The 24,183-nt window shown below is 40.2% G+C and overlaps 1 protein-coding gene across 6 annotated transcripts in view; it reads left to right on the top strand.

Annotated features, from left to right (window-relative positions):
- The first annotated feature begins 13,673 nt into the window (after nucleotides 1-13,673).
- Nucleotides 13,674-24,183, top strand: part of Magi2 (membrane associated guanylate kinase, WW and PDZ domain containing 2) — a 1,489,420-nt gene continuing 1,478,910 nt past the window's right edge. For all 6 annotated transcript variants that reach the window (XM_085836468.1, XM_085836467.1, XM_021161941.3 and 3 more), the window contains exon 1: nucleotides 13,674-14,322. In XM_085836468.1, coding sequence (XP_085692594.1) covers nucleotides 14,022-14,322 — 301 coding nt within the window. In that variant the 5' untranslated portion in view covers nucleotides 13,674-14,021. The remainder of the gene's footprint in view (nucleotides 14,323-24,183) is intronic.

The raw sequence follows: 24,183 nt of genomic DNA, 5'->3' as shown, positions 1-24,183 counted from the left end.
TTTGAGATTCTAGCAGGATATAACCAAGGCAGTGATGGGATCCATACCTAGTAATCAGACTGCCAAAGACTCACAATGGGGAAGTCACTCCATCAATAAAAATGATTGCTATGACTTGTTTACTATTCGAGCTTATCATTTCTTCCTTCTCAATGTCAACTTTGTACCTAGAATTCATGAAAGTCATCTTTTTTTTTTCTAATTTGTAATAGCTTTGTTTATTTCCTAAATTTGACTGGCTCCCCTAATGTCCAATTTTATACAGAAATTCAATTGTGCTGTACAATTCCTGAAAATGTCTTGCCCTATGAACTAGTAAAGGTAGTCTGAACATTAAAATATTAAAAAGAAAATAAAATGCTTTCCAGTTACATCAGAGCCTATCTTATAATTTTTCTTGGAGAAACACACTCTCCTTTTAACTTCAAGAATAATTCCCTTTGACAGATTGTAGAAGAGACAATTTTGCCCAATCCTCACCATTTTCCCAGATTTGAATTATCTTATTCTTTTAAACCCTTTAAAAATTTTAAATGTATTAGTGTCAGCTGCATTTAATGTACCAAGTCATTTCCTCTTCATGTTTACTGATAGTTGCATGTCTTTCTTTTCTTCCTGCTAACAGTCTCCCTTGCTCGCTCAGCCTTTGTGTGGAATGGAAAGAAAACTTACAATCTCAAGAAAACTATAGTTCAGAAGTCAAGCTAAGATGATTTGATGAAAATTTGGAAGAAAGGTGATAGAAAGATATGTAGTCACCTGTTAAGGGTCCAGTAGATAAAACCACTTTTAGCTGATTACATATGAATTTAAAATACTCTTTATTTAATCTAGAACTTCAAAGACATCTAGGAAAATAGTTGTAATAAATTGCATGAAATCACATGTAATACTTCGATGATATGTATTTATGTGCTTTAGAATACCTTTATGCATATGTTTAATCTAATATATATTTATATGAATATTATAAAATACACATATTTTGGTGAGAAGCCTAGAATAAGATGACTAGTATCATCATATTCAGAGACATCTATGATTCACAGAATTGTTTAAAAAAACTACATTATATAAAAGAATGCCTAGAAAACTTTGAAGAATATTAAAACTATTATGATAAGAACTTTATTCTCATTTTCTCCAAATGTTCATCCACGTATTTGCATACTTTCCAATCAATTGACAATGGAAATAATTAACCTTTAAAAAATTCTCAAAATACTTTTATCCAAAGACTAGAAAAGGCATGTTACTGTATCTTTTTCAAAATCTAACATGTTCAATTTCTTCCCACAAATCACTTGGCCCTACTTGTTTGCTCACTATTGTTAAATGTAGAGACCCATTCACCCAAGTCAGTGTTGAGTCGGTGTAGTCTATAGTCCAAGTGGCCTGTCTATAGTCCAAGCACTTGGGAGGTAGAGAAAGGAGATCTCTGGAACTCTCTGGCTACACAGACTAACCAAATTAGTGAGGTCTAGGTTCCACTGATAGACAGTGTCAGTACACAGGTGGAAAGCAATCCTAAAGAGAAAAATTAAAGAAATTAAAATGTATATTTGGAAAGCTTAGTGAAAATAATTTTAAACAAGCACCAGAGAAGTAAAACACAAGCAAATTTTATTTGCTAGGTTATGTGTATATATGGACATATTAAAATTATAAGATGATTTTAAAAGTCTTAGAGTTCACAGAGTGAAAAGTGGGAAAGTGGACTTTTTTTGTTTTAGTTCCAAAAAGAGGACGGGTGAAAAAGAGAACAGACAAAGCTATTTGATGTCACAAAATCAAAGTATCTAAAACTTTTGCAATGTCTAAGATTTCTACTCAGAATTACCAGGAAATTAAAAAAAAATGTATTTTTGAGTTTGGTGGGCTATGAACTAATGATGAAAGACTGGCAGGCTGTAAATAATAGAGACAAAAAGAGCTAAAAGGGGAAAGTCAGATACTAATGTTCAAGCAGCAATACTATGTGTGGACTGAGTGAGGAAAAAAGTATGTGTCTCAGGGTCCAGAAAGTATTATTCTAGCTTATTTTATGGATACATTCAACATAATAATGAAGATATTGGGTTCTCACTGGATAACCTCTTAAGATATATAAAAATAGGAAAAACTATTTGCAAAACACAAGACAATCAAGAAGAGGAAAGACCAATGTGTGAATACTTCATTCCTCCTTAGAATAGGAAACAAAATACCCATGAAAGGAGTTACAGAGACCAAATTTGGAGCTAAGACGAAAGGATGGACTATCCAGAGACTACCCCACCCAGGAATCCATCCCATAATCACCCACCAAACCCAGACACTATTTCATATGCCAGCAAGATTTTGCTGAAGGGACCCTGATATAGTTGTCTTGTATGAGGCTATGCCAGTGCCTGGCAAATACAGAAGTTGATGCTCACAGGCATCTATAAGATGGAACACAGAGCCCCCAATGGAGAAGCTAGAGAAAACACCCAAGGAACTTGAGTGGTCTGCAACCCTATAGGTGGAACAACAATATGAACTAACCAGTACCCCCAGAGCTCGTGTCTCTAGCTGCAAACGTAGCAGAAGATGGCTACGTTTTGGGAAGAGAGGTGCCTTGGTATTGCAAACTTTATATGCTCCAGTACAGGGGAATGCCAGGGCCAAGAAGTGGGACTGGGTAGGTAGGGGAGCAGGTCAGGGGGAGGGTGTAGGGAACTTTCGGCATAGCATTTGAAATGTATATAAAGAAAATATCTAATACAAATATTATAAAATATTTTTTAAAAATAGGAAAAACTTAAAAGTCACAGAACAAAAATGCATAAATTTTTATGTGTTTTCTTTTTTTGAGCCAGTCAAACATCCCTACAATTTATGAACCCCCTGGTAAAGCAGGAGGAATGCTATAACAAAACTTCCCCAGCTCTCTTCTCTAATCTGAATATTTTCATGGCCATGAATTTCAAGCAGAAGTGCTTGATGAGGAACAAAGTTCTTCAAGACATTTTTGGCAATGAAAGTGATTTAAGACTCTTGCTCATTTAGCTAAGTTTTGCTTTTTGTCAGAGTTTGTTTTCCTGTCTTCTACTCTGTTTGATAAAGTCAGAGCACTAAAGCATTGGGTCGTATATTCTGTGCACTTCTGACATGGACCTTCACTTGTTCTTATTGGTCTTACACGGGGTCCATTCTGTGACTGCCAGGGAATCACTGGACTGCACCAACAGTGGCACAGCTGATGTACACATCAACTCACTCACAGCACCTGTGTCTACCTTCAGATGACTTGCATAAAACAAGCCTGTCAAGAGTCTCAACATGTGTGGGGAAGGGCCCCTGGGCCCAACCCTAGGGGGAGGGGTTCTTGACAGTGATGACTTCTGAGGCATGTTACATGCTCTGGATACATGGCTGCTATTAGGGTAAACATGCCACCACTGATGGCTGCAGACGCAGGAGCACATCCATAGAACTAATTGGACTTGGAGGTAATTAACAAAAATAAGACAGGGGCATGGAGTTGGGCAGGAGCCATAGTGGGTAGCAGGGCAGGTGGAGGTTGGTATTAAAGCATATGTTCAAAATACACAGGAAAATATATGACACACATTTCCAAAGAACTAAATTTTTAAAATAATTATTTTAGAAAAGAAATCTATCCAGTATTCATTGCTGGTCCTCTTAGAACACAACAGAGGCAAATCTTGGAGGAAAAAGTACTAATTAATCTATAGGAGTATGAATGTGAGCCAACTTTAGACTGAAACTTGAAATCTATATGAACTTTTAGATGAAAACAAGATGAAATTTTTTTTTCTGCTGAGGTTGGTAATAGGTAAAGATTTACTGTTAGATATAGTTGGATTAAAAATCTGAAGATCTACAATATACAAAGCAAATCAACATAACCTAGATTACTGTTTCTAAGTAGGCATAAGCATGGGATAAATATGAACAGGGACCCACTACAAAGGGCATCACCAGCTGCCCTTACCAGCACTATCGCCAGCATCACCCAGACTCTGATCTGAGGCTACCTCAAATTTAAGAATCTAATTTCTTATTTTAAATGAATACTCATTTGTAAGTATTTCAATATCTGCCAATGTGTGCATCTCAGTGTTCTACCATGCTAAGTCATTACTGTGGATATAAAGGGATAATCTTATAAGTGATAAAATATATATGAAGAAAGCAGCTATAAAATAAAAGTTGTGAAACTATTAGTTTGGCCTTAAGAAAAAAAATGGTGACCTTTGATATTGTGCCAGATGATGTTCCAGATCCAAAGAGAGAAAGATAGCATGCCATGGGTGCTGTGTTACATTGTGTCATCCATTCTTGATGTAGAAGACAGATTTGAAAACAAGGAAGGGTCTCAGAAGTCACAGTTCTACAAAACATATGGAGACACATGACTAGAGAGGCCTTTGTAATAGGAACAAACAGCAGAATTTATTTTTCAAAGGTGGGCTGAGAAGTCCATCTTCAGGTGAATTGGTAGAAATCTGGGGGATACAGGACTGTATTTTAGAAAGACATGGAACTCTGAGATGGCCTAGGCCTAAAATGTGGTAAAAGACTGTCTATAGCATTGTCTCACTTTGCTCTAATATGAACATCACTAAATTTGTTTTGAAATTTCAGAATTTCCTTATATTCCAAGGCCTTATTTTAGCATCCAAAAATCTAAAATGATCTCTGTTATCTTAACTCATCTGGGTTAACAATCTTACAGGCTTTTTTTTTTTTTTAAAAAAAAAAGGGCTGTTGTATACATGATATCACCTTGAACTGAGAAAAAATGAGGAGAGGAGACAGTATGTTCTATGAAACTATAGTTAGCAGAGCAGTGTCCTCTCCGAAAGAGTTCAATATTGAACCAACAGAACCTCAGAGTGTGTGGTGCTATATGGCAAAGTGGAGAGAAGTTGAATATGGAACTTAAATTGCTAAATCAGCTAAGTCTAAAATAAGACCATGGAGTTTCTGGATGGCCTTGTGTAATCACAGGGCTCCTAGAAAGTGCTAGCGCCTGAATCAGTGTGAAGGTGTGCATGGAGGACTCTGATGGAAACTATGGTTTTGGATATAGAGCAAGGTGATCTCAAACCAGATAAAGGGATACAAATGCCTCCCCCCATTTCCCAACTTCCAGAAAGAGCAGATTCTATAATATTTGAACTGTAACTGAAGATGATCTGTGTTAGAAGTCTCAGCCAAACTTTATAAATGAGTGCGGTGCTGTAAACTACCATATGTGTCATTTTATTACAGAAACAGCAGAATTAAAGAAAAAATACAGAACTGCCCACCTCTCCCTTGATATCAAGAGAACCCTTGTCTGAACATATACTAAATCGCCACCATTCCAAAAGTGAGTAAGGATTTTTTAGATGAGATATATATTTCTTAACATCAACATAGAATTTTTATGTCTGTCAATCAAATGTTAAATTTTCTATCCACTTTTAGTTACAAATGTCAACCAAAAATATATATTTACTAATAAAGTTAATAAGGTCTTTAAATGAAACCTAGGCTAAGGGCTTTAATGTTACATAAACATGTATCAAAATCACAATCTATCCACATTGATAATGTAATTTAAGTAATTTAGAATATAAAGACCTGTACTTCCTCATTTGTAAAACTAAATAGTAAACTCTTAAACTTGAGTCTATAGAACCATACATTGAGAAGAAGACTTGATATAAATGCTTATTAAGGAAAACATTCTAAATAAGACAGTTACAGAATAAACAAGACAGGAAAGGAGGTGATTTCAGGTCAAATTCTAACTTCAGTAAAATCTTGCAAGGGAGTCTCAAGGTGGATATTATGTCTGATTTTCTTGCTACTAAAGAAGGCAAGTTGGCCCCTTTTACTCGCTTGGGTAGCACTTGGAAAAGTATTATGGGGAAAAAGTTAATTTCCAGGTGGTTCCTTATGAGTTTCTAATCTAGAGCAGAAATCACCCAGTATTTTTTCAGGCATTCTTTCAAAGACAGACACAATATGAGAAGCAAAAGGATGTAAAAGACAGGGGAAAGGTTTTCTAATTCAGTCAAAGGGAGCTGTGGCACCTGTGCCATAGAAATTAATGGTTTCTCTCTGTCTCTCTGTCTCTGTCTCTCTCTGTCTCTGTCTCTCTCTGTCTCTCTGTCTCTCTGTCTCTGTCTCTGTCTCTGTCTCTGTCTCTGTCTCTGTCTCTGTCTCTCTCTCTCTCTCTCTGTGTGTGTGTGTTTAAAGTATGTCATGTATAATGATATGCTCTACCCAAAGAATGCTATTATGAAATTGTTGCTTTAACATACATATAAGATAAAAAAAAATTCAAGAAAGCAACAAAAAGCAAGGAAATATGCAGGACCTCAGAAGTGAAAACTATCAAATCAGTGGAAAGTTTACACTTGAGAGATCACAAAATGGTGTTGATTTCTGTAGTATTGTCTACAGAACACACTTGCTCCCGATGACTGTTTATTTCCATCCTTTAATAAATTAACAAGTATAAACACCGGATTTGCTGTAATACTTTGTAATAGAAAACCATTCAGATATTTGCTACCTTGAGTCCCTATATTGATAATATATTCAATTCTAGTAGCAATTCAAAATTTTAAAGTATGTTCATATTTTATATGATGCTTAGGTTAACATTGTCATACACATTCCAGCACATTTTAACAAGTTATCACATACACTGATTGAGTTAAATTACTTAGTGAAGGTTCAACAGCAAAAGCATATTTTAAGGCTTCAGGTTTGTTGACTCTATTTGTCTTCCTGTTGAGTTCCATCACCTTAGGAGCCCACAATCCTTCCTCCTATCCTTCCATAAGAGTCCCCAAGCTCCATCCACTGTTTGGCTGTGGATGTCTGCATCTGTCTGAGTCAGCTGCTGGGTGGAGCTTCTCAACATGCTTCTGTCTTGAAGCATAACAGAGTATCATTAATACTGTTAGGGACTGGTTCTTGACCATGGAATGGGTCTCAAGTATGGCCACTTATTGGTTAGCCATTCCCTCAGTTTCTGCTTCATTTCTTATGCCTGCATTACTTGTAGATAGGATAAATTTAGGGTCAAAGGTTTTGTGGGTGGGTTGGTATCTCTATTGCTCCACTTGTGGATCCTGTCTACAGGAGGTGCCCTCTTCAGGTTCCATGTCCCCAATGTTGTGAGTCACATCTAACATCACTCTCATTGATTCTTGGTACCTCCTTTATCCCAGTTGCTGGAGATACTCCCCACCTCTTCATGCCTACCAGTTGCCAATTTCCACTCATTTTCATGGCCATTTAGCAATCTCTCCTGTCCTTTCCCACTTCTGATTCTGAATCCCCCATTCCCTTACCCATCTCCTTTCCCTCCTAATTTTCTCCCACCATCTGGCTCTTATGGCTATTTTATTCCTCCCTTTAAGTGCTTCCTCATTTGACCCTTTGTGTTGTTTAGCTTCTTTGGGTCTGTGGAATGTACACTATTCCTGTGTTTTTATGGCTACTAACCTAAACCCTTGGAGCTCTCAGAGTTTGAGAAACCAACCAAAGAACATACACAGGTTGGACCTAGGCCTCCCCACTCATATGTAGCAGATGTGCAGATTGGCCTCCATGTGGGTCCTGAACAACTGGAGCAAAGGCTATCCCATAAGCTGTTGCCTATACATGGGATATATTATACTAGCTAAGCTATCTTGTGTGGCCTCAGTGAGAAAAGGAAGCACCTAGCTTCACAGAAACTTGAAGTGCAGGACACAGGGAACACCTACGGCGACCCTACCTGTTCAGAGAAGGGGACGAAGGGAGGAGGAGAGAAATTTGTGGAAGGGGATTAACTGGAGGTGGGCAGTGACCATGATGAAAAGTGAATAAGTAAAATTAATTAATTTTTTTCGAAAGCATATTTCAAATTCTGAATGCCAAGATTGATATCTCTAAACAATTCGCTTTAATTCCGTATGAGGAGTAGAAATCTAGTCATAAGACAAATGACATACTGAGATTGGAAGAAATAAATTTAATAAACAAATATTGAGAGGTTGCATCTTATGGAATAGACCTGAAATCAAATTAGATCTAGGTTGGTTACTTCCAGAACTTTTGTGCCACCATTGCCCTAGCATAGTCTGCAGCGTGGACAGCTATGTAGATCAAAGTGTTTGCTTCTTGGTTGGTATTTATGTTTCTCTTTTGATAGCCTGCAACGTAGCTTCTGTTACCAAAAACATTACCATAGGGATGACGATTCTGTGTAGGCACTAACTCAACCTGTCCATGAGTTGTTTGTGTGCTGCCTTCTGTTAGAGAGCAACCTGTTACCTTGGCATCAGCCTGGATTTCTTGGATATTTCCATGGGACTCTTTGGCCAACAATTTGACTGGATGTAACCCAGTCCAGGAACTGGAACTTCATTTGTTGACAAGAGATGGCCAGTTAGGACTCCATCTCCCCCATTTGTATATTTGAGAAAGTTTTCACTGTGTTCGACCAACCCTCAAATACCTGTCAATTCTAGTTGTCTTTCCCTACACTCCTCCCTCAACTCCCTCTCCCCCTCCCCCCATTTACATCCATCCATTAAATCTATAATGTACTCTATTTTCCCCTCCCCAAAAGATCCATGTGTCCTCCCTAGTCACTTCCTCTATACCCAACATCTCTGGGTCTACATATTGCAGCTTGGTTATCATTTCCCTAATGGCTTATATCCAAATGTAAATGAATACATACTGTGGGACAATGGGCTATGCACAGTCTGGTCTCCAGTTGAGCTGAGGTGTGGAACCCCAGTACCTGGTGGTGGAAATTCCCACCTACATTGGATGGAAGGCGTTCCCTCATTTCTCCTGGACCCCTGGCTCCTGTCGAAGTTACTGCCCCCACAGTCCCCACAAGAGTATGTCTTTTAGTCATGTAGACAATGTCCCCAGTTTCTGACCTTCAGGCTAGACTCCTCCCAGTTACCTAGCAACAACAAGATAACAAGCCTACCATAAGAGGGGCTGCTTGGCCCCTCCTCACTCTCTTACTCTCTCTCTCCTCGATCTCTAACCTCTCTCTCTCCTCGCTTTCTTACTCTCTCCCTCTCTCTTAAGCTTTTACTTTCCTTACTCTCCCTCTTACCCAAGCCTTTCTTCTCTCTCTCCTTTTCCCCCTTCTCACCTCTTGGCCATGGCTGGTCTCTCTCTATTTCTACTTTCTCTCTTTTCCCCTGCCTTTCTACAATAAAGCTCTAAAACCATAGACTGTCTCTGTTCATCAAGGCCTGCTGTGCTTAGACGATGGAATAGGCTTTCTTCTAAGGAGCTGTGCCTAATATCCTGTCAGAAGGCCTTCCTGTGTTCCAGCCAGGGACCAGACTTAAGACTCTCGTCTGCATGGGAACTTCTCTCCCTCTGCCCTCTCTCCCATATCCCTGAGGCTGAGAGTGTTGCCCCTGGGGCCCCTGGTATCAGGGGCTGCCCCTTGTCCACCCCTGGTCGAGTGGGGCCCAGTGGCTTCACACAGCCAGATGCCCACCCAGGGCCCAGTGGAAAGTGTCCGGCAGTCCCTCCGTGTTTGCCTGCCCAGAACACAGGAACTTTGGTGGGATGTGGGCTCTCACCCTCCCCACTCTTCCCCTACACTCCCTTCAGACCACAATATGCCATATTTATCTTTTTGAGTCTGCATCAGAGATGAGAGTAATAAGAATGTATTACATAACTGTGTGGAATTTGTAATTTAATAAATAAAATTAATAAAAATAAAGAGTTCTTTACACTTAAAATCAAGTTAAAATAATGCAAAAATTTGTTACAGATGCAAACATGATTATTATCTTGATAAAGCATTTGATAAAATTTTATATCTATTAAGAAATATTTGTTTAATTTTGGAAAAGTGGAGTAGTTGCTTAAAATTTAGGAAACAAATTTTCTGATGCTTTCATCTTATAAATAGGAAATGTGAAAAAGAACTTTTTGCCACTTTTCAATATAACTCACAGGAAATTATAAGCCAGTAGTTAAAAGAGTACATGTGCCCACCCAGATCAGGTCTACTCATTTAGCAGCCTAGCTATGAGCATTCTTTGAACTACTGCTCAGAAAACTCTTAGCTGTGATGCTAAATAACTGGGGGGTGTTGTTTTCGTAGTGCTTGGTTTTACTAAGATGTAATTACAGCATTTCTCCCTTCTCTATCTTTCCCTCTAAACTCTCCCATATACCCCCATGGTCTCCATCAAATTCATGTCTCTTTTTTCACTAATTAATATTGCATATAATATATATATATAATATTGCATATATATATATATAATATTGCATATATATATAAGAAATATTGAGGGTTCTGGGGATATAGCTCTGTAGTACAGTACTTCAGTACTTACCTAGCATGGAGAAGGTATTAAATTAGACAATTAGCATTGATATACATATACACACATATGTATACTGTACATGTATATGTACTGATTCACATACCAGTACTTCAGTGAATTTATGACATATAGGTGTGTGTATATAGTAAATGAAGGCAGGATAGCAAAGACACTTCTAGAAAATACAGAAAAACCTACTATAGAAAACAGATACTTCCTACAGAGCTATAGGATAGCATTCAACCCAAGGAGAGAAAAATCTAGAACACCCATTCCTTTGCCCTCTCCTGTCACCCTGACAAGGCAGAAAGCCATGTAGTTCAATCTCATTTATGTTGATGTGGTCATTGCTCAATGGTCAAAAAATTGGTTGAGATGTCATATAGTTTGTGGGGACATACCAGTTGCACTCCCAGGGAAAACTTTCAGGAAAGCCTGTGACCAGCCAGAGAGACTCTCTTAGTAGGAGGCTCTGTGCTGTGGGATCAGAACAACTTCATAGAGGATCCAGAAGTGTCTGAACCACTCTAACACTGACAAAGCCTAACATTGTTGTTGGTGACTGTTTTAGTCACTTTCTGTTGCTGTGATAGAGCACTCTGACAAAAAAGCAACTTGGGGAGGAAAGAGTTGATTTCTTTTTGCAATCCACCCCAGAGGAAATTTTAGGGCAAGAACTCAAAACAGGAACCTCTAGGCATGAATCAAAATGTAGATAACAAAGGATAACTGTTTACTTTTTCCACATGGCTGGCTCAATTTGCTTTCTTATTCTACCCAAGACCACCTGCCCATGGTGGTACTACTCCCAGTAGTATGGATCACTTTACCCTTCAGCATCAATCATTAATAATTTTAAGATGCCCTACAGACTTGTTGATAGGCATCTGACAGAGGCAATTTTTTTTCAATTGCAGTTCTATTTCCCAGAAAAATATAATGTGTGTCAAGTGGACAAAAAAACTAAGTAGGAGGAAGAGAGAGGTGTTTAGAGATTCTGATTCCAATAGGTGCATGCAGGTCAATATAGGGTGGTCTGGGAGCAGACAGAGAGCTCTGTGGCTCTGCCAGCTTAAGAATAAGTGAGCCTCCTAGGGAAAGCAGCTGCTTCCCTGTTTTTCTTCTGTCCCACAAAAGGAGCAGGCCTAAAACTATGGTCACACTATACTGAGTCCTACTATGACATGTGCTAAGTAATATGGGTTAGAGGGAGTAGCTCAAGGCAGTGACTAAATACAGGTGTGAAGACAACCTGCAAGGGTCTGAATGCATGAAATTATTGTCATATTGGTTAGGTGCATAACTTTGTAAGACATAAAACAAACATCTGTACAATCTATCTCTGTGCCTTCCTTTCCTCACCGGTAAAGAAGTATATAAACTATATAATATAACCATAATATGTGATAAACAATTAGAACTTTAAATAACAGTGGACACATTGGAGGTAATTTGTAACTGCTGTTAAACAAATGCAAATTCTGTTCTTCACTGCCTTTATCACTTTCCACTTAGAATGGTGCTTTATAATCCTCAGCCTAACTTTTCATGAGACTGGGCTTTTAATGGAAATCTTGTTGGCTCAGGAGCATTCCTTAAAGCCAAGGACTGGGTAGTCCTCACCAGTCATAGCCAACTTTTCTCAAATGGAAAAAGGCACAAAAGTCAAGCAAATTCATCCTTTGTAAAGATCTTCAGCTCTGACCTAATCTGCTGTCCTCTCCACGATGTGGGGGTGGGGCTGAAGAGGAAGAACCTACTGTTCAAAGCCAACAAACCTGTGCAGGTCAGTCCCTTCCCTGCCTTGCCTGTCTGTCTCCTCAGTGCATCAGGCCCCACTAGTACTGTTACCCCTATTTAAAAAGAAGCAACCAGAGAAAGGTGGAGCAGCCTGATAAACGTGGCACTCCTGAAAAGCCCCAGAGCCAGGATCCACACCCCCTCTTTTCTGTCTGGGTCAGCTAAGCCTTTTGAACCGCCTTGCTTTCCTCCTACACTACATCCCAGACACCAAGGATCTTAACTGCTGATAATTCCTTCCCATACTCTGATTTACAAAGATGAGTGGGTGAGTGGTTCCTTTTTTGCCTGAAACATATTATTTCAAAGTTAAGCAAATGGAATGTAAGCTACGGAAATTCAAAAAGCACCACTCAGGGTTTGACTGGAGAAGTCAGCAGCCCTCAGTCTCCTGTGTCCTGCTTAGCTTTCCACCTGGCTCTAAATTTGGAAAAGGGCAAGGAGCTAGATAGGGGTACATTGCTCCACCAAGAGCCTTCTTTTCTTTCCTGTAGCAGAGTTGTTTGTCTGATTAACCTAAGACTTGACTCCTGTCCAGGTTAAACTCACCATTTCTACGTCTATGCTTTACTCCATTTATCTCCCTAACACCTACCCCACCGCCCCTCTCCACTCTTCAACTAGGGCAGGTGCCCTCCTCTATCCTATCTCCGCTCAATCCTCTTCAGTTTCTTCCAAGAGGACACATGGCCCTGTTGTGCAGATGTTATTTCACCTTATTCTTGCATCCAGGACGACCAGACTCCTTCCTCTAACTTTCCTCTATCGGAGGGGCACTTCTGAGAACTTTGCGAGGAATGAAAGACTGTAAAAAGTAGAGCGAGCCAATAGTGAAGTCTCTCCACCCGCTCCGCCTGCCAGGCCCTCTGCAGTTCCATGCTGGGACCCCGAACTCCAGCTTCCTTGTGGCAGGATGGAGCCCCAGAAGACTGTGCTGTAGATGGACCACCAGGCTCGGCATCGGGTCCCCCGGATTTCTGCTTTGTCCAGTGTTGGGGTGTGGGCAAGTCGGGGCGTCCTGCAGGCGAGCAGCCCGGCTCACAGGGAAGCTGAAGACAGGTCCACCCAGGGATCCTGGCTCTCTTCACCAGCCTGCCCATGCCGGGCCTCCGCTCCCCTCCTTCCCGGCTCCTGCCTCCTCCCGCAGGCTGCGGGGCGGCCCGGGGCCTGCCTCTCCCAGCGCCTTCACTACCGGGTCAAGCCGCGGAGGGAGGGAGAAGGCGGCGAAGCCCTCCCTGGTGCTCCACTCGGTGCGCGCGCCTCCTCCCTCGGCTCGCATCCCCCAACGCTGCCCCCTCCCCGCCGCCCGCTTGCATCCTGCCAGTACAGTACAACTAGTACACAGGCACACACGCGCACACGCGCACACACACGCGCTCCCTACCGCTGCCACTGCAGCTGCCATGGATATCGGCTAACAACACAGAGGCCGGCGAGCGCGCGCGCGTTCCCCACTCGCAGCACGCAGGAGTGGCCCCCGGCATCCCTACCCTCCTCCCCACCCCCACGCCACCCGCTCACCAGCTCGGCCACTGCTCGCGCTGGCTCGGCCGCCGCCACCGCCGCTAACGCCGCCAACGCCACCACAGCTTCCTCCGCTGCGGGGCCAAAGCCTTGAGTGTCATTCAAGGGACAGCACAACCTCACCCAAGCTCTCCTACCTCTGCCCAGCCGTCCCTCTCATCCTCCCCCTTCCTCCGCCACACTCCATCCAAAGAAGAGGGAAAGCGCGGAGCAGAGGGAGAGAAAGGCAAAGTCTGCCACCCTCTTCCCTTGGCCCCCTTGCTCCTCCATCCCGATTTTGACTCCCAGACCCTCCTTCCCAAAGGACCCTCTGGAACTGAAGCGACTCACCCTACTGCCATGTCCAAAAGCTTGAAAAAGAAAAGCCACTGGACTAGCAAAGTCCACGAGAGTGTCATTGGCAGGAACCCGGAGGGCCAGCTGGGCTTTGAACTGAAGGGGGGCGCCGAAAACGGACAGTTCCCCTACCTGGGGGAGGTGAAGCCGGGCAAGGTGGCCTATGAAAGCGGCAGCAAGTTGGTGTCCGAGGAGCTGCTGCTGGAGGTGAACGAAACCCCCGTGGCGGGGCTCACCATCAGGGACGTTCTGGCCGTGATCAAACACTGCAAGGACCCCCTCCGGCTCAAGTGTGTCAAGCAAGGTGAGCGCAGCTTGTTCGGTGCTCTGCCTGGCGGTGGGACCCCGGCGTGGGGATGGCATTAATAGGGTGGGCGCGGGTGTTGGATGGGTGTATGCTGCGCCACCGCGGGGTGGGGTCCAGAGAGCACGGTAACTGTGTTCGGAGCATTAGGGGGACCGGGACTGGGGGGCTGGTTGGCTGGCTAAGCCAGGTGGTACTGTAGCAGGCAACTTAGTTTGCCCAGTTGGACCCTCCCCTTTGGAAGATGCTTGGCCTTGTCTGACCTCCTCTGAGCTTTAGGCCAAATAGAATGTGCGCCAGTGGCGTGCCCACAGTGGACACAGAGCTTTCGGGGAAGGAGGAAAGCAAGGGAGGAGGAAAAAAGGAAGATGGAGCAACTTGAGGTGCAGAGCTGTCGCTAGAGAGATTGGGAGAAGCTCTGAATATTGGAGCAAGTGGAGACCCCTTGCAGGATATCCAGAACTAGTCTGGAGACACCTTGGTCCGTAGCGGTTCCCTAGGGATCACTGACTGGAGAGGAAGGAAAGGGACAAATTGGTTTGGACGCTTTGACCGGTTGTGTTCAGTAACTTTTTCCCTGCTTCACTCCTCGGTCTTTCTCCCCCGCCCATGGTCATGTCATGTGGGCACCGTGAGTCACGTGCAGACTGACTAACCCTAGAGATCGCCCCTGGCCAGCAGGCAGGAGGAGGGGCAGAGATTAAGAAGCGGGGAGCTGGGAAAGCTTTCTAATGTGGAAGGGGAGGCAGACTGCGGCATTACAAGGGTTCCCCTAAGTATTCTTCATTGACTGGGATTTTCTTATTGACTAGGATTTCTCTGTGGTTGGACTCTCCTCTAGCTCCAGACATGGGGGCGTGTTTGTGGCATAGAGGTGGATGGAGATGCTAGCTGGTCACAGCCCAGGCTCCCTGTGTTCTAACTTGGCTTCTGAAAAGTCTCTTCTAGGCTGTGAAGTTAATTTAGAGAGATTGGAATCTTGCTGAAAAAATGTATTTGCTTGAAATAAAATTGTGGTCCTGAGAGAAAAGTTTCATTAGAAAAGACTTTATTGTACAAATGTAGCGTGCCTTTGTTGTCCTCTGGTGGTAATGCAGTTTCTTGGGTGGCACAGGTGGACAGGACAGATCTGTCTCAAACATACCAGCATTATTGGTATGACAGTTTGTTGTCTATTGTTATTTGTCTTGCGCCAGTGTTGAAATTCTGAGTACTACTGTATCAGAATTGCTATTCGTGCTGTGATCCATTATGAAGAAATACTATAGAGCAGTTGTTTTTCAGAATAAAATTAACATGTAAAAAAAAAGTTCCGAAGTAAACAAGAGAGAACAAAGGTTCATAAACTTCTCTAAAGCTAAGCTGTCAAGGAAGAAAACATCTTCAGTGGAATTTATTGAGTATTCATCATATGTCATTTTAGACATATGATCTAATGTAAACATGCAGTATTATATGACACTGAAGAAGAGGGTTTAGTATCCTAGTATTTTCCAAAGTGACATTCTTTGAACTCAAATTCAGAAAATTGTGTTGCTACATTTTATGTTACGATTCTACATAATAGCAATAGATAAAAAATGTGAAGTTCAAGGTTAGAGTTCAATTTACTACAATTGACCAATACCATAATTTGGTGGTAAAAATATTGGTGTTTGCAAAGGAAAACAACTGCAAAAGTTAATACTTTTAAAATATCTGTTTGTTTAGGGGTTGATGGTTTATGGATGGGTGAATGGATATACCCACTGTGTGATATGGAAATCAGAAAACAGCCCTTGAAAATCATTTCTCCCCTACTGCTCTGTGGGTCAGAGAGGGAAATTAGGCTTGCTGAGACACTTTTCCTGCGATCAGCCTCACAAGCCCAAGTTAATACATTTCCACAGTGATTATTCTACTGTGGTTCCCACTGATCATTTTATTCTGATGCCTACATATTGAGATAGTTTTTGCAAACCTTAATACTCATAAACAATAAGTGTTTATGAGTATTAATAAAATAAATAATTAAAAGAAAATATTATCTAGTATTAGCAATTTACTAAAAGAAATTCAGAGAGACATTGGAAAAGTGAAGGCATAAAAGTTGTGCAAATTGAGAATCTGAGATGAGAAATGGGATTTTTTGGCCTACTCTGTGATAATGCTCATGATAAAACTAGGGCAAATTTAGGAAGTCTTTCCCTTGGGGAAGCATAATTTCTAACAGAACAGAGCTGGGAGTGATGTTGTAAGATGAGGTTTCCCTACTGGATCTTGACAAAGAAGCAGAAAGATCTACAGAGGCTGCTCCCTGCCCAGCCTTGATTTTAGCTAAAATTGATCCTGATCAATCAGCTTCTTGCTTGTAATTTGTTTGGAAGAATATAGCTGTTCAGATTCAGGACACTTATTATTATGGACTGAGATATTTAGGTGAAAATCTTTTCACAGTATATGTTAACCCTTAGTCTGTCAGTCTCCAGGTATCCAAATATAGACATTCATCTACAGAATTAAAATAGATATAAATAGATTAATTAATTAATCCATTTTAGCTTTTGCTAAATCTATAATCATATATGTTTATTTAAATGTAGTGATTCCTATATATTCTCTTATAAAATTGATCTTTTATCAGTAGTGATTAGATTTATTTAATTATAATTATGAGTAAGTGAAAATTGCCAGACATTAAATATAGAGCTTGTGATTGTTGGGTTTCAGTAGGGTTTGTACTTGTTTGAAAATTGGGTAGAGCTTTAGGCTTAGTAGTTCTATTTCTGGGGAGAATCAAGAAAAAAAATAGAAAAACATAGCATAGCCAGAGAACTCAAACATGGCTTGCTAGTGAGGTGGTTTTTTTTTTTTAATATTAATGAGATTGATTTTAAAGGTTTAGTTAAATATTGGACATTATGCAGAAACTACATGTATAATTATAGCAAAAAAAAAAAACTTGGGGAGATTTGTTAGAAATGGGAGCTATGTATAATACAAAGCACTAGCAAAATATACCCCAAATAAATTGCCATATTTACCCAAATTTTACTTACTTTTTGGCTAATTTTACATTATAGTTATTATAGATTTATAATTATCCTAATTTTTAAAGAAACTGAGAAACTAATATTTTAAGACATACTAAAGAAGACAGGTGTTTATAGTTTTTTCTGAACTGCTTAAATGCCTTCAAACTCATTATAAAAAAGCAAACATCAACAACAACAACAAAATTCTCACAACTTTTCAACACATTTCATCAGATTTCTCTTTACTTCATCATCTTTTAACCTACAGAATAAACTCTACAGGAAAAATACCATTTCTATTATTGGTGATATCCTGTTGATTCTTTAAACCATTCTTTTTGTTTATAATAATCTTTTCTTACCAATAGATTTGATTATAAGTCAGCAATATTGTATGCATTCTCATTTTTCCATAGGACCCCATGAAGAGAGCCCCTTGGGTGATCCTGAGATACAAACTGAAATGTTAACAGTTTTCTTTGTCTTTTCCTTTTATCTTTGCTGCTAAAGTTCACAGCAGCCAGTTAAGCAGACTGTCGTGTTCCTGTCCTATATTCCTTCAGCCATGGCTCCTGATGCCTCTCAGACTACACAGGGACCGACATAGCCTGGATATATTTTCCCATTTAGTATCTCACAATGGAAAATAAGAGGCAAAAACTTTTATAATTCTTACCATGTGGAAGGTAGGCCATTAAAAGCCTTTGAACTTCACTTTTAGACAAGATCTACCTTCAAAGAGAAAAAGATTCACATTTATTAAGAGTCTTGCTTTCTTCTTGACTGACTGCAGACTAATATGATGTGTTAGACTTCCACACTGCCTTTACCTTTTGGGGAGTGAAATCCAAAGTATGTCAAATTTTGCTAGTAAAAAATGATTTTATTCCATATAATTTGAGTTATGTGGATTTTGTATTCAAAAATAATAAAAGTGCTTTAATATGCTATTCAGCCTAATATTTGTCCAGTGCTAGGGTTCAAGTCCAGGGCCATCCATGCCCTGTTATTGGGCTATATCCACATTTACTGATTAACTATGTTAGGAAAATGTTGGTTAATAAACAATTAAACAGTTCAGCTTAAGCAGAGTTTGTGAAGGATACTTGTGTGGTTTTCCACTGTCTGTAACACTTTTGTCTTTCTTATTTTGTTTAGTTTTTGTTTGTTTTACTGTTGTAATGGCATGACTTTGAATGCTAAGCATGATCATCCCTTTCTCATGGGTTTGCTTTGAATGACAATAGTCTCCAAGTCAAATGCCAGCTGAAGACTGTAAGTGTGGCCATTTCTGCTCTGAACATTCACACTGTGTGTGGTTTTGTCACTGTTGTTTGTTTGTTTGTTGTTTGGTTGATTGCTTTGTTTCAATTGTTGTTGGTTGGTTGGGATTTTTGTTGTTGTTAGTGGTGGTTTTTTGTTTGTTGTTTTCTTTTATGGTTTGGCACCTCCACTACACTCAGTTTCAGTTTTAGCTGCTTGAAACTCACACATTCACTTTCATAATGAGAAAAAATGTTTGCACATTTGACATGTCTTCTGGCTTGCAGTTCAAACAATTACTTTCAAATGCATAGCAGACCCTGGTGGCAACATTTTCCTTAGGATGTGGGACAAGCAATTGTGAACTGTGCTGTATTCCTTGCAGGTTACCTGGCTTTAACACCCAAGAGCACTATTTGATGACAGTTGTATGAACAAGTTTTCTAAATGGGGGAGGTAGCAGTTTCTTAAGGGTAAGAAAGAACAACTGGGAATGTAATCTACTGGAAGTATTCCTCTTAGTGTGTAAGACCTTGAATGCTAGCTCCTGCCTTGTCAACAATCATTAGCTAAGTTACACATGTAAATCATAACATGGTGTGCAGGTAGTAAGCACTATGTAAATGCTAGTAAATCTTATTCTAAACATTTGGATCATTTTGAGGCACTCTCATTACTTTTAACCTTCAAGATATTTTTACAGTATTTTTAATTAAGTGTGTGTGTGTGTGTGTGTGTGTGCGCACGAGAGAGAGAGAGCAGGTGCAAGTAAGTTCAAATGCTAGTGGAGGAGTTGGCATTGCAGACAGTTGTGAGCTGCCTGGCATGGTTCCTGGGAATCAAACATGTATCCTCTTCAAGAGCAGCAAGTGCTCTGAACTGCAGAGCCATCTTTCTAGCCCAAGGTTTCAACACATTTTACTCTTAACTGTGATTAATTAAATTGGGAAAAGTAAAAGGAAAATACTAATGTCTAATTGGTCATAAGTGCAAAATTAAGTTAGCAACTTAGTGGTTTTTTTGTACAATAAATTCTGTTTTATAAAAAGCATTTTGTTGATATTGTTGCCATTAAACACAACGACATATTCTTCCACCTTTAAAAAGTAGCTATCATTGCTGTCTTCATTTATAATAATTTGGTTTTTTTCTATCTCAGGTTTTAGACCAGTTATCCATCTTACTAATGCTGTGAAACTTAAATGCAGTTCCTCATGGGCTGGTGACCCCCAATCATAAAATTATTGTTATTGCTACCTTATAACTATAATGTTGGTAATGTTATGAATCATAATATGAATATTTACATTTTTGATGGTCTTAGGCGGTGTCTGTAAAAGGGTCATTTGAACCACTGAAAGCATTGTGATCCACAGGTTGTGAACAACTCCTTTGGACAGAGCTTGTTTACACCCTCAATGTTATTCCCTTCTAAGTGTATCTTTTCTCCTTAAAACCTGGCAAGTATAATGAAGATTTTACTCTAATTTTGACAGCTATAGAAATCATGGGATTCATTTCATGTAAATATATATGTATATATATATATATATATGTATATATATATATATATGTATATATACACTTTTTAAACATCACAGTAGCCAGATAGATGACATTATAAGTGGAACTTTTACTTCATAGTGACAAGTTTCTGTTCAGGAGGAGATCTAATGAAGCTGAATTAATAAATGGCCATGATTAACACTGTATGTAACAAAGGAAATTACAGCAAACCCAGCAGAAGTACTCATTGCGCTTGTAACCGTGGCTGTACCATAACATAAGCAAAAGTCTGTGTGAACCAATGTCACAAAAGATGATCACAGCCTCAATGTCTCTATGGATAACACTCTAGTGACCTTAGCACTGCTTAAGTTAGTCCCAGCAGCGGTTGTGGTGTCAACCTTGCTCAGCTGCAGGTAGCAGGGTCCTGCAGCTTTCTTAGTATTTCTTAGTACTGTCACTCCTCATTTTAAACCTCAACTTCCTCCCGTTCATCTCCAAGAAATGATGACACAATCTTTCCCTTGATTTAATATGAACCATGTTACACAGACACTTTACTGATGAACCCATAAATGCTAAGGCCAGTTAACTAAAGATGTGAGTCTCCTGCTCACTGTTATACAATGTTCACGTCATCAAAGAAAATTAGTCAAAGTGCCTTCCATTATGGAAATTGATTGGCATTTAAGTAACTCTTGTAACAGAGTTGTGAAAATAATTGTTTAATAAATTTAAAATGTAAAGTTGGGTTTGATATGTAGTTTTGAGCATTTTAGACAGTCTGGAATAACTATTAAGAGTTTTCTTTTTTGACTACTGAATATACACCAATGACATCCAATAGATCCTTTTCTGTAGCCCATTAGGGTAATATTTTGAAGAAGTTACTGAATTTATTTAAAATATTGTAATGATTAAATGGCTTTATCTACCTAAGAAATTGTACTATTCATATATATGTTACATGAATTACATGGAGGTTGTCATGTAATTTTACTTAAAAAAGCACCAACATTATCCAAACCATAACAGATACTGTATCCAACAGTAACACACACATGTATAAAAGCATTTAAGTAAGCTTGATATACAAAGTAAAAAGTCTATACTGATACTACCAATTATAAAATTTGTAGAAATTTTCTTGATTTTTATAATGTCACTTAGTGAGGGGTATGTATATGAAATCACAAAACTTTTCTTAAATAGCCATGGATGTTTTTAACAGATTACTGTGAAGTACCAGGAAGAAAAAGTGTTGAGTAAAAAAAAAATTAATTGAATACTTTCCGCAGGACACTTTGTTTCAAACGTTTAAAAAAAGAAATCATGTTTCCCAAATTGTACACAGAACTTCCATGGATCAAGGACAGCTCCAAAGCTGTTTATCCACCACAATGTCACTAAATCAATCATAGAGAACTGGGAGAAAATATTAGTCCCCAAAGTGATTTTATGTTAGCACTCAACGCTCATTTTAAAGATGAGCTGTATTGTATATCCTAATAGTTTGCACTGGCATTCATAAAGAGGGGCTGATTTATTGGGGATACTATGCTTACAGTGGTGACTAGTGCCAGAAACCCACAGATTAACCTAGCAGCAAACTAAGCGGATTAAAATCTGATTAGCTGTTTTCAAGCATGAGAAAATTTTCCGATTTGAAATGTTTTGTGTTCCACCTTAATTCTGCCCCGCAAACCTGAGTTTGCCCTTCCTCGTACTCCATGCGGTAATGGTAAAGCATTCTTTTATTGGGCAAAGTTTCCTGAGAAACAAGCGAGTGTCTAGGCTTAAAGCATTACTGAACCCTTCCAAACAGCTTGGCTCCTTTCTAAAAGCATACTGAGCACAGACAATTCTAATCCTGTCTTTGTAGCAAGGCGCCTACCAAGGGTGGAGTGCAGTCTTAGGTAAACAGAAGGAAGGTACTCTTCCTTCTGGATGAGCAACAATGTTGTCAAAGATGGTTTCTGAATTAGGAGTTAAAACACAAAAAAGCCCTGTTTCCTTTGAAACATTCCTCCTTCTCTGTAGCTGGATCTACATTTCCTTATTACCTAGAAGTGTCTATGCTTTCTGACTCTTCAGTGTGGAAGTTAGTCAAGTGAACTGCAAATGCTATCTCCATGACTGGAAATATTGGATGCACATCTGTACCACATACAAATATGAAGAGCTCAGTTACTACTGTTAAAAGAATTTGTAAAATAAAAGGATTTGTGTGTGTGTGAGCACATAGCCTTAATGACTTGGGTTTCTTTTTTTCCTATTTATTGAAAAAGAGATTCCTAAACCGGGGTGGTGGCGCACACCTTTAATCCCAGCACTTGAGAGGCAGAGGCAGGCGGATTTCTGAGTTCGAGGCCAGCCTGGTCTACAGAGTGAGTTCCATGACAGCCAGGGCTACACAGAGAAACCCTGACTTGAAATATCAAAAGAGAAAAACAGAGAGAAAGAGAGAGAGAGAGAGGGAGAGAGAGAGAGAGAGAGAGAGAGAGAGAGAGAGAGAGAGAGAGAGAGAGAGAGAGAGAGAGAGATTCCTCTCTTACATGATCCATCCTGGCCCTCCCTCCACACCCTCCAGAACCTGCCTACTTTCTTTCTCCTCAGTATCCACTCCCCCTCCATTTCCTCTTCAGAGAAAAACAGGTTTCCAAGACACAACAGCCAAACAGAACAAAACAAGATCCAATAAGATAAAGCAAAGTCCTCACAATGAGCTGGACACAGGAACCCAGGAGGAGGAAAAGAATCCCAAGAGTAAGTATATTTTAATAGTAAGCAGAATTGGAAGTCTGATAGTTTCAAACCCTCAAACAAATCAAATACTCAAGTTTCTATAATATATGTTACTTTAAAGAAATTACATAAAAATCAAAATTTCCCTTTTACTTTATTTTTTATTACTTTTTTTATAATTCAGTCGTTATTTTACTCCCTCCCTGTCTGCCCTCCCACAGTTCTTCATCCCATTTCTCCTCTCTCTTGTCTCCAAGAGGATTTGCCCATGACTCCTACCCCCCAGAGCACTCCAATCCACCACTGACCCTCCCACCTCCACCTTCCACACTGACCACCCCTCAGGCCCCACCCCTCACCCCAGCCCAGGCATCCTGAGTGGCCTCCCCACTTCCTGGGGCCTCTGAGTCAGTCTCTCAAGAGTTAGGCACTCTCCCACTGAGGCTAGACCAGACAGTCCTTTGCTTTATGTAGGTCTGGGCCTCAAACCAGTTCCTGAATGCTGCCTGGTTGGTCTATCAGTGTCTGAGAGATCTCAGGGGTCCAGGTTAGTTGATACTGCAGGTCTTCCTATGGGGTCGTCTTCCTCCTAACCTTCTTCCAGCCTTTCCCTAATTCAACCACAGGGATCCCAAACTTCAATTCATTGGTTGGGTGTAAGTATCTGCATCTGTCTCAGTCTGGAGGTGGACTCTCAAATTTCCCTCTTCCTGCTGTTAGGTATTTCATCTAAGGCCCCTCTATTTGAGTCCTGAGTGTTTCTCACTTTCCAGGTCTCTGGTACTTTCTAGAGGGTCCCCTCACCTCCCACCCCGAGGTTTCCTATTTCCATTCATTCTGCTGGCTCTCAGGCTTCTCTCCTGTCTCTCCGCACCGGTACCTGATCATGTTCCCCTTTCCCTCCCTTCTCTCACCAGGTCCCTCCTCCTCTTTCTGCCTCCTATGATAACTTTCTTCTCCCTCCCAAATGGAATTGAAGCATCTTCACTTGGGTCCTTCTGCTTCTTAACCTTCTTGAATTCTGTAGATTGTATCCTAGGTATTCTGTCCTTTTTTGGCTAATATCCACTTATTAGCAAGTACATACCATGCATGTCCTTTTGAGTATGAGTTACTTCCTGAAGACCCAGCTATACCAACAAATTAATTTTTTTAGATTTTTTTTCTTTGTATCAAGATGTAGACAGCAAGCTGTGTAAAAACACCAGATACTATCCTCGTAACATTAATCTTAACAAAAGAATTAACAGCAAAGGAGAATTCTTGTTCATCAACTGGATAATATATTTGCATACTGTGTAATTTTAGTTGGTTTAAATGTCTTAGAGAAAAA

This window comes from Mus caroli, unplaced genomic scaffold, assembly GCF_978045245.1.
Source record: "Mus caroli unplaced genomic scaffold, Mus_caroli_1 scaffold_4, whole genome shotgun sequence".
Lineage (NCBI taxonomy): Eukaryota > Metazoa > Chordata > Mammalia > Rodentia > Muridae > Mus > Mus caroli.
Note: the sequence above shows the minus strand (reverse complement) of the source record. Positions and strands in the feature narration are given on the sequence as shown.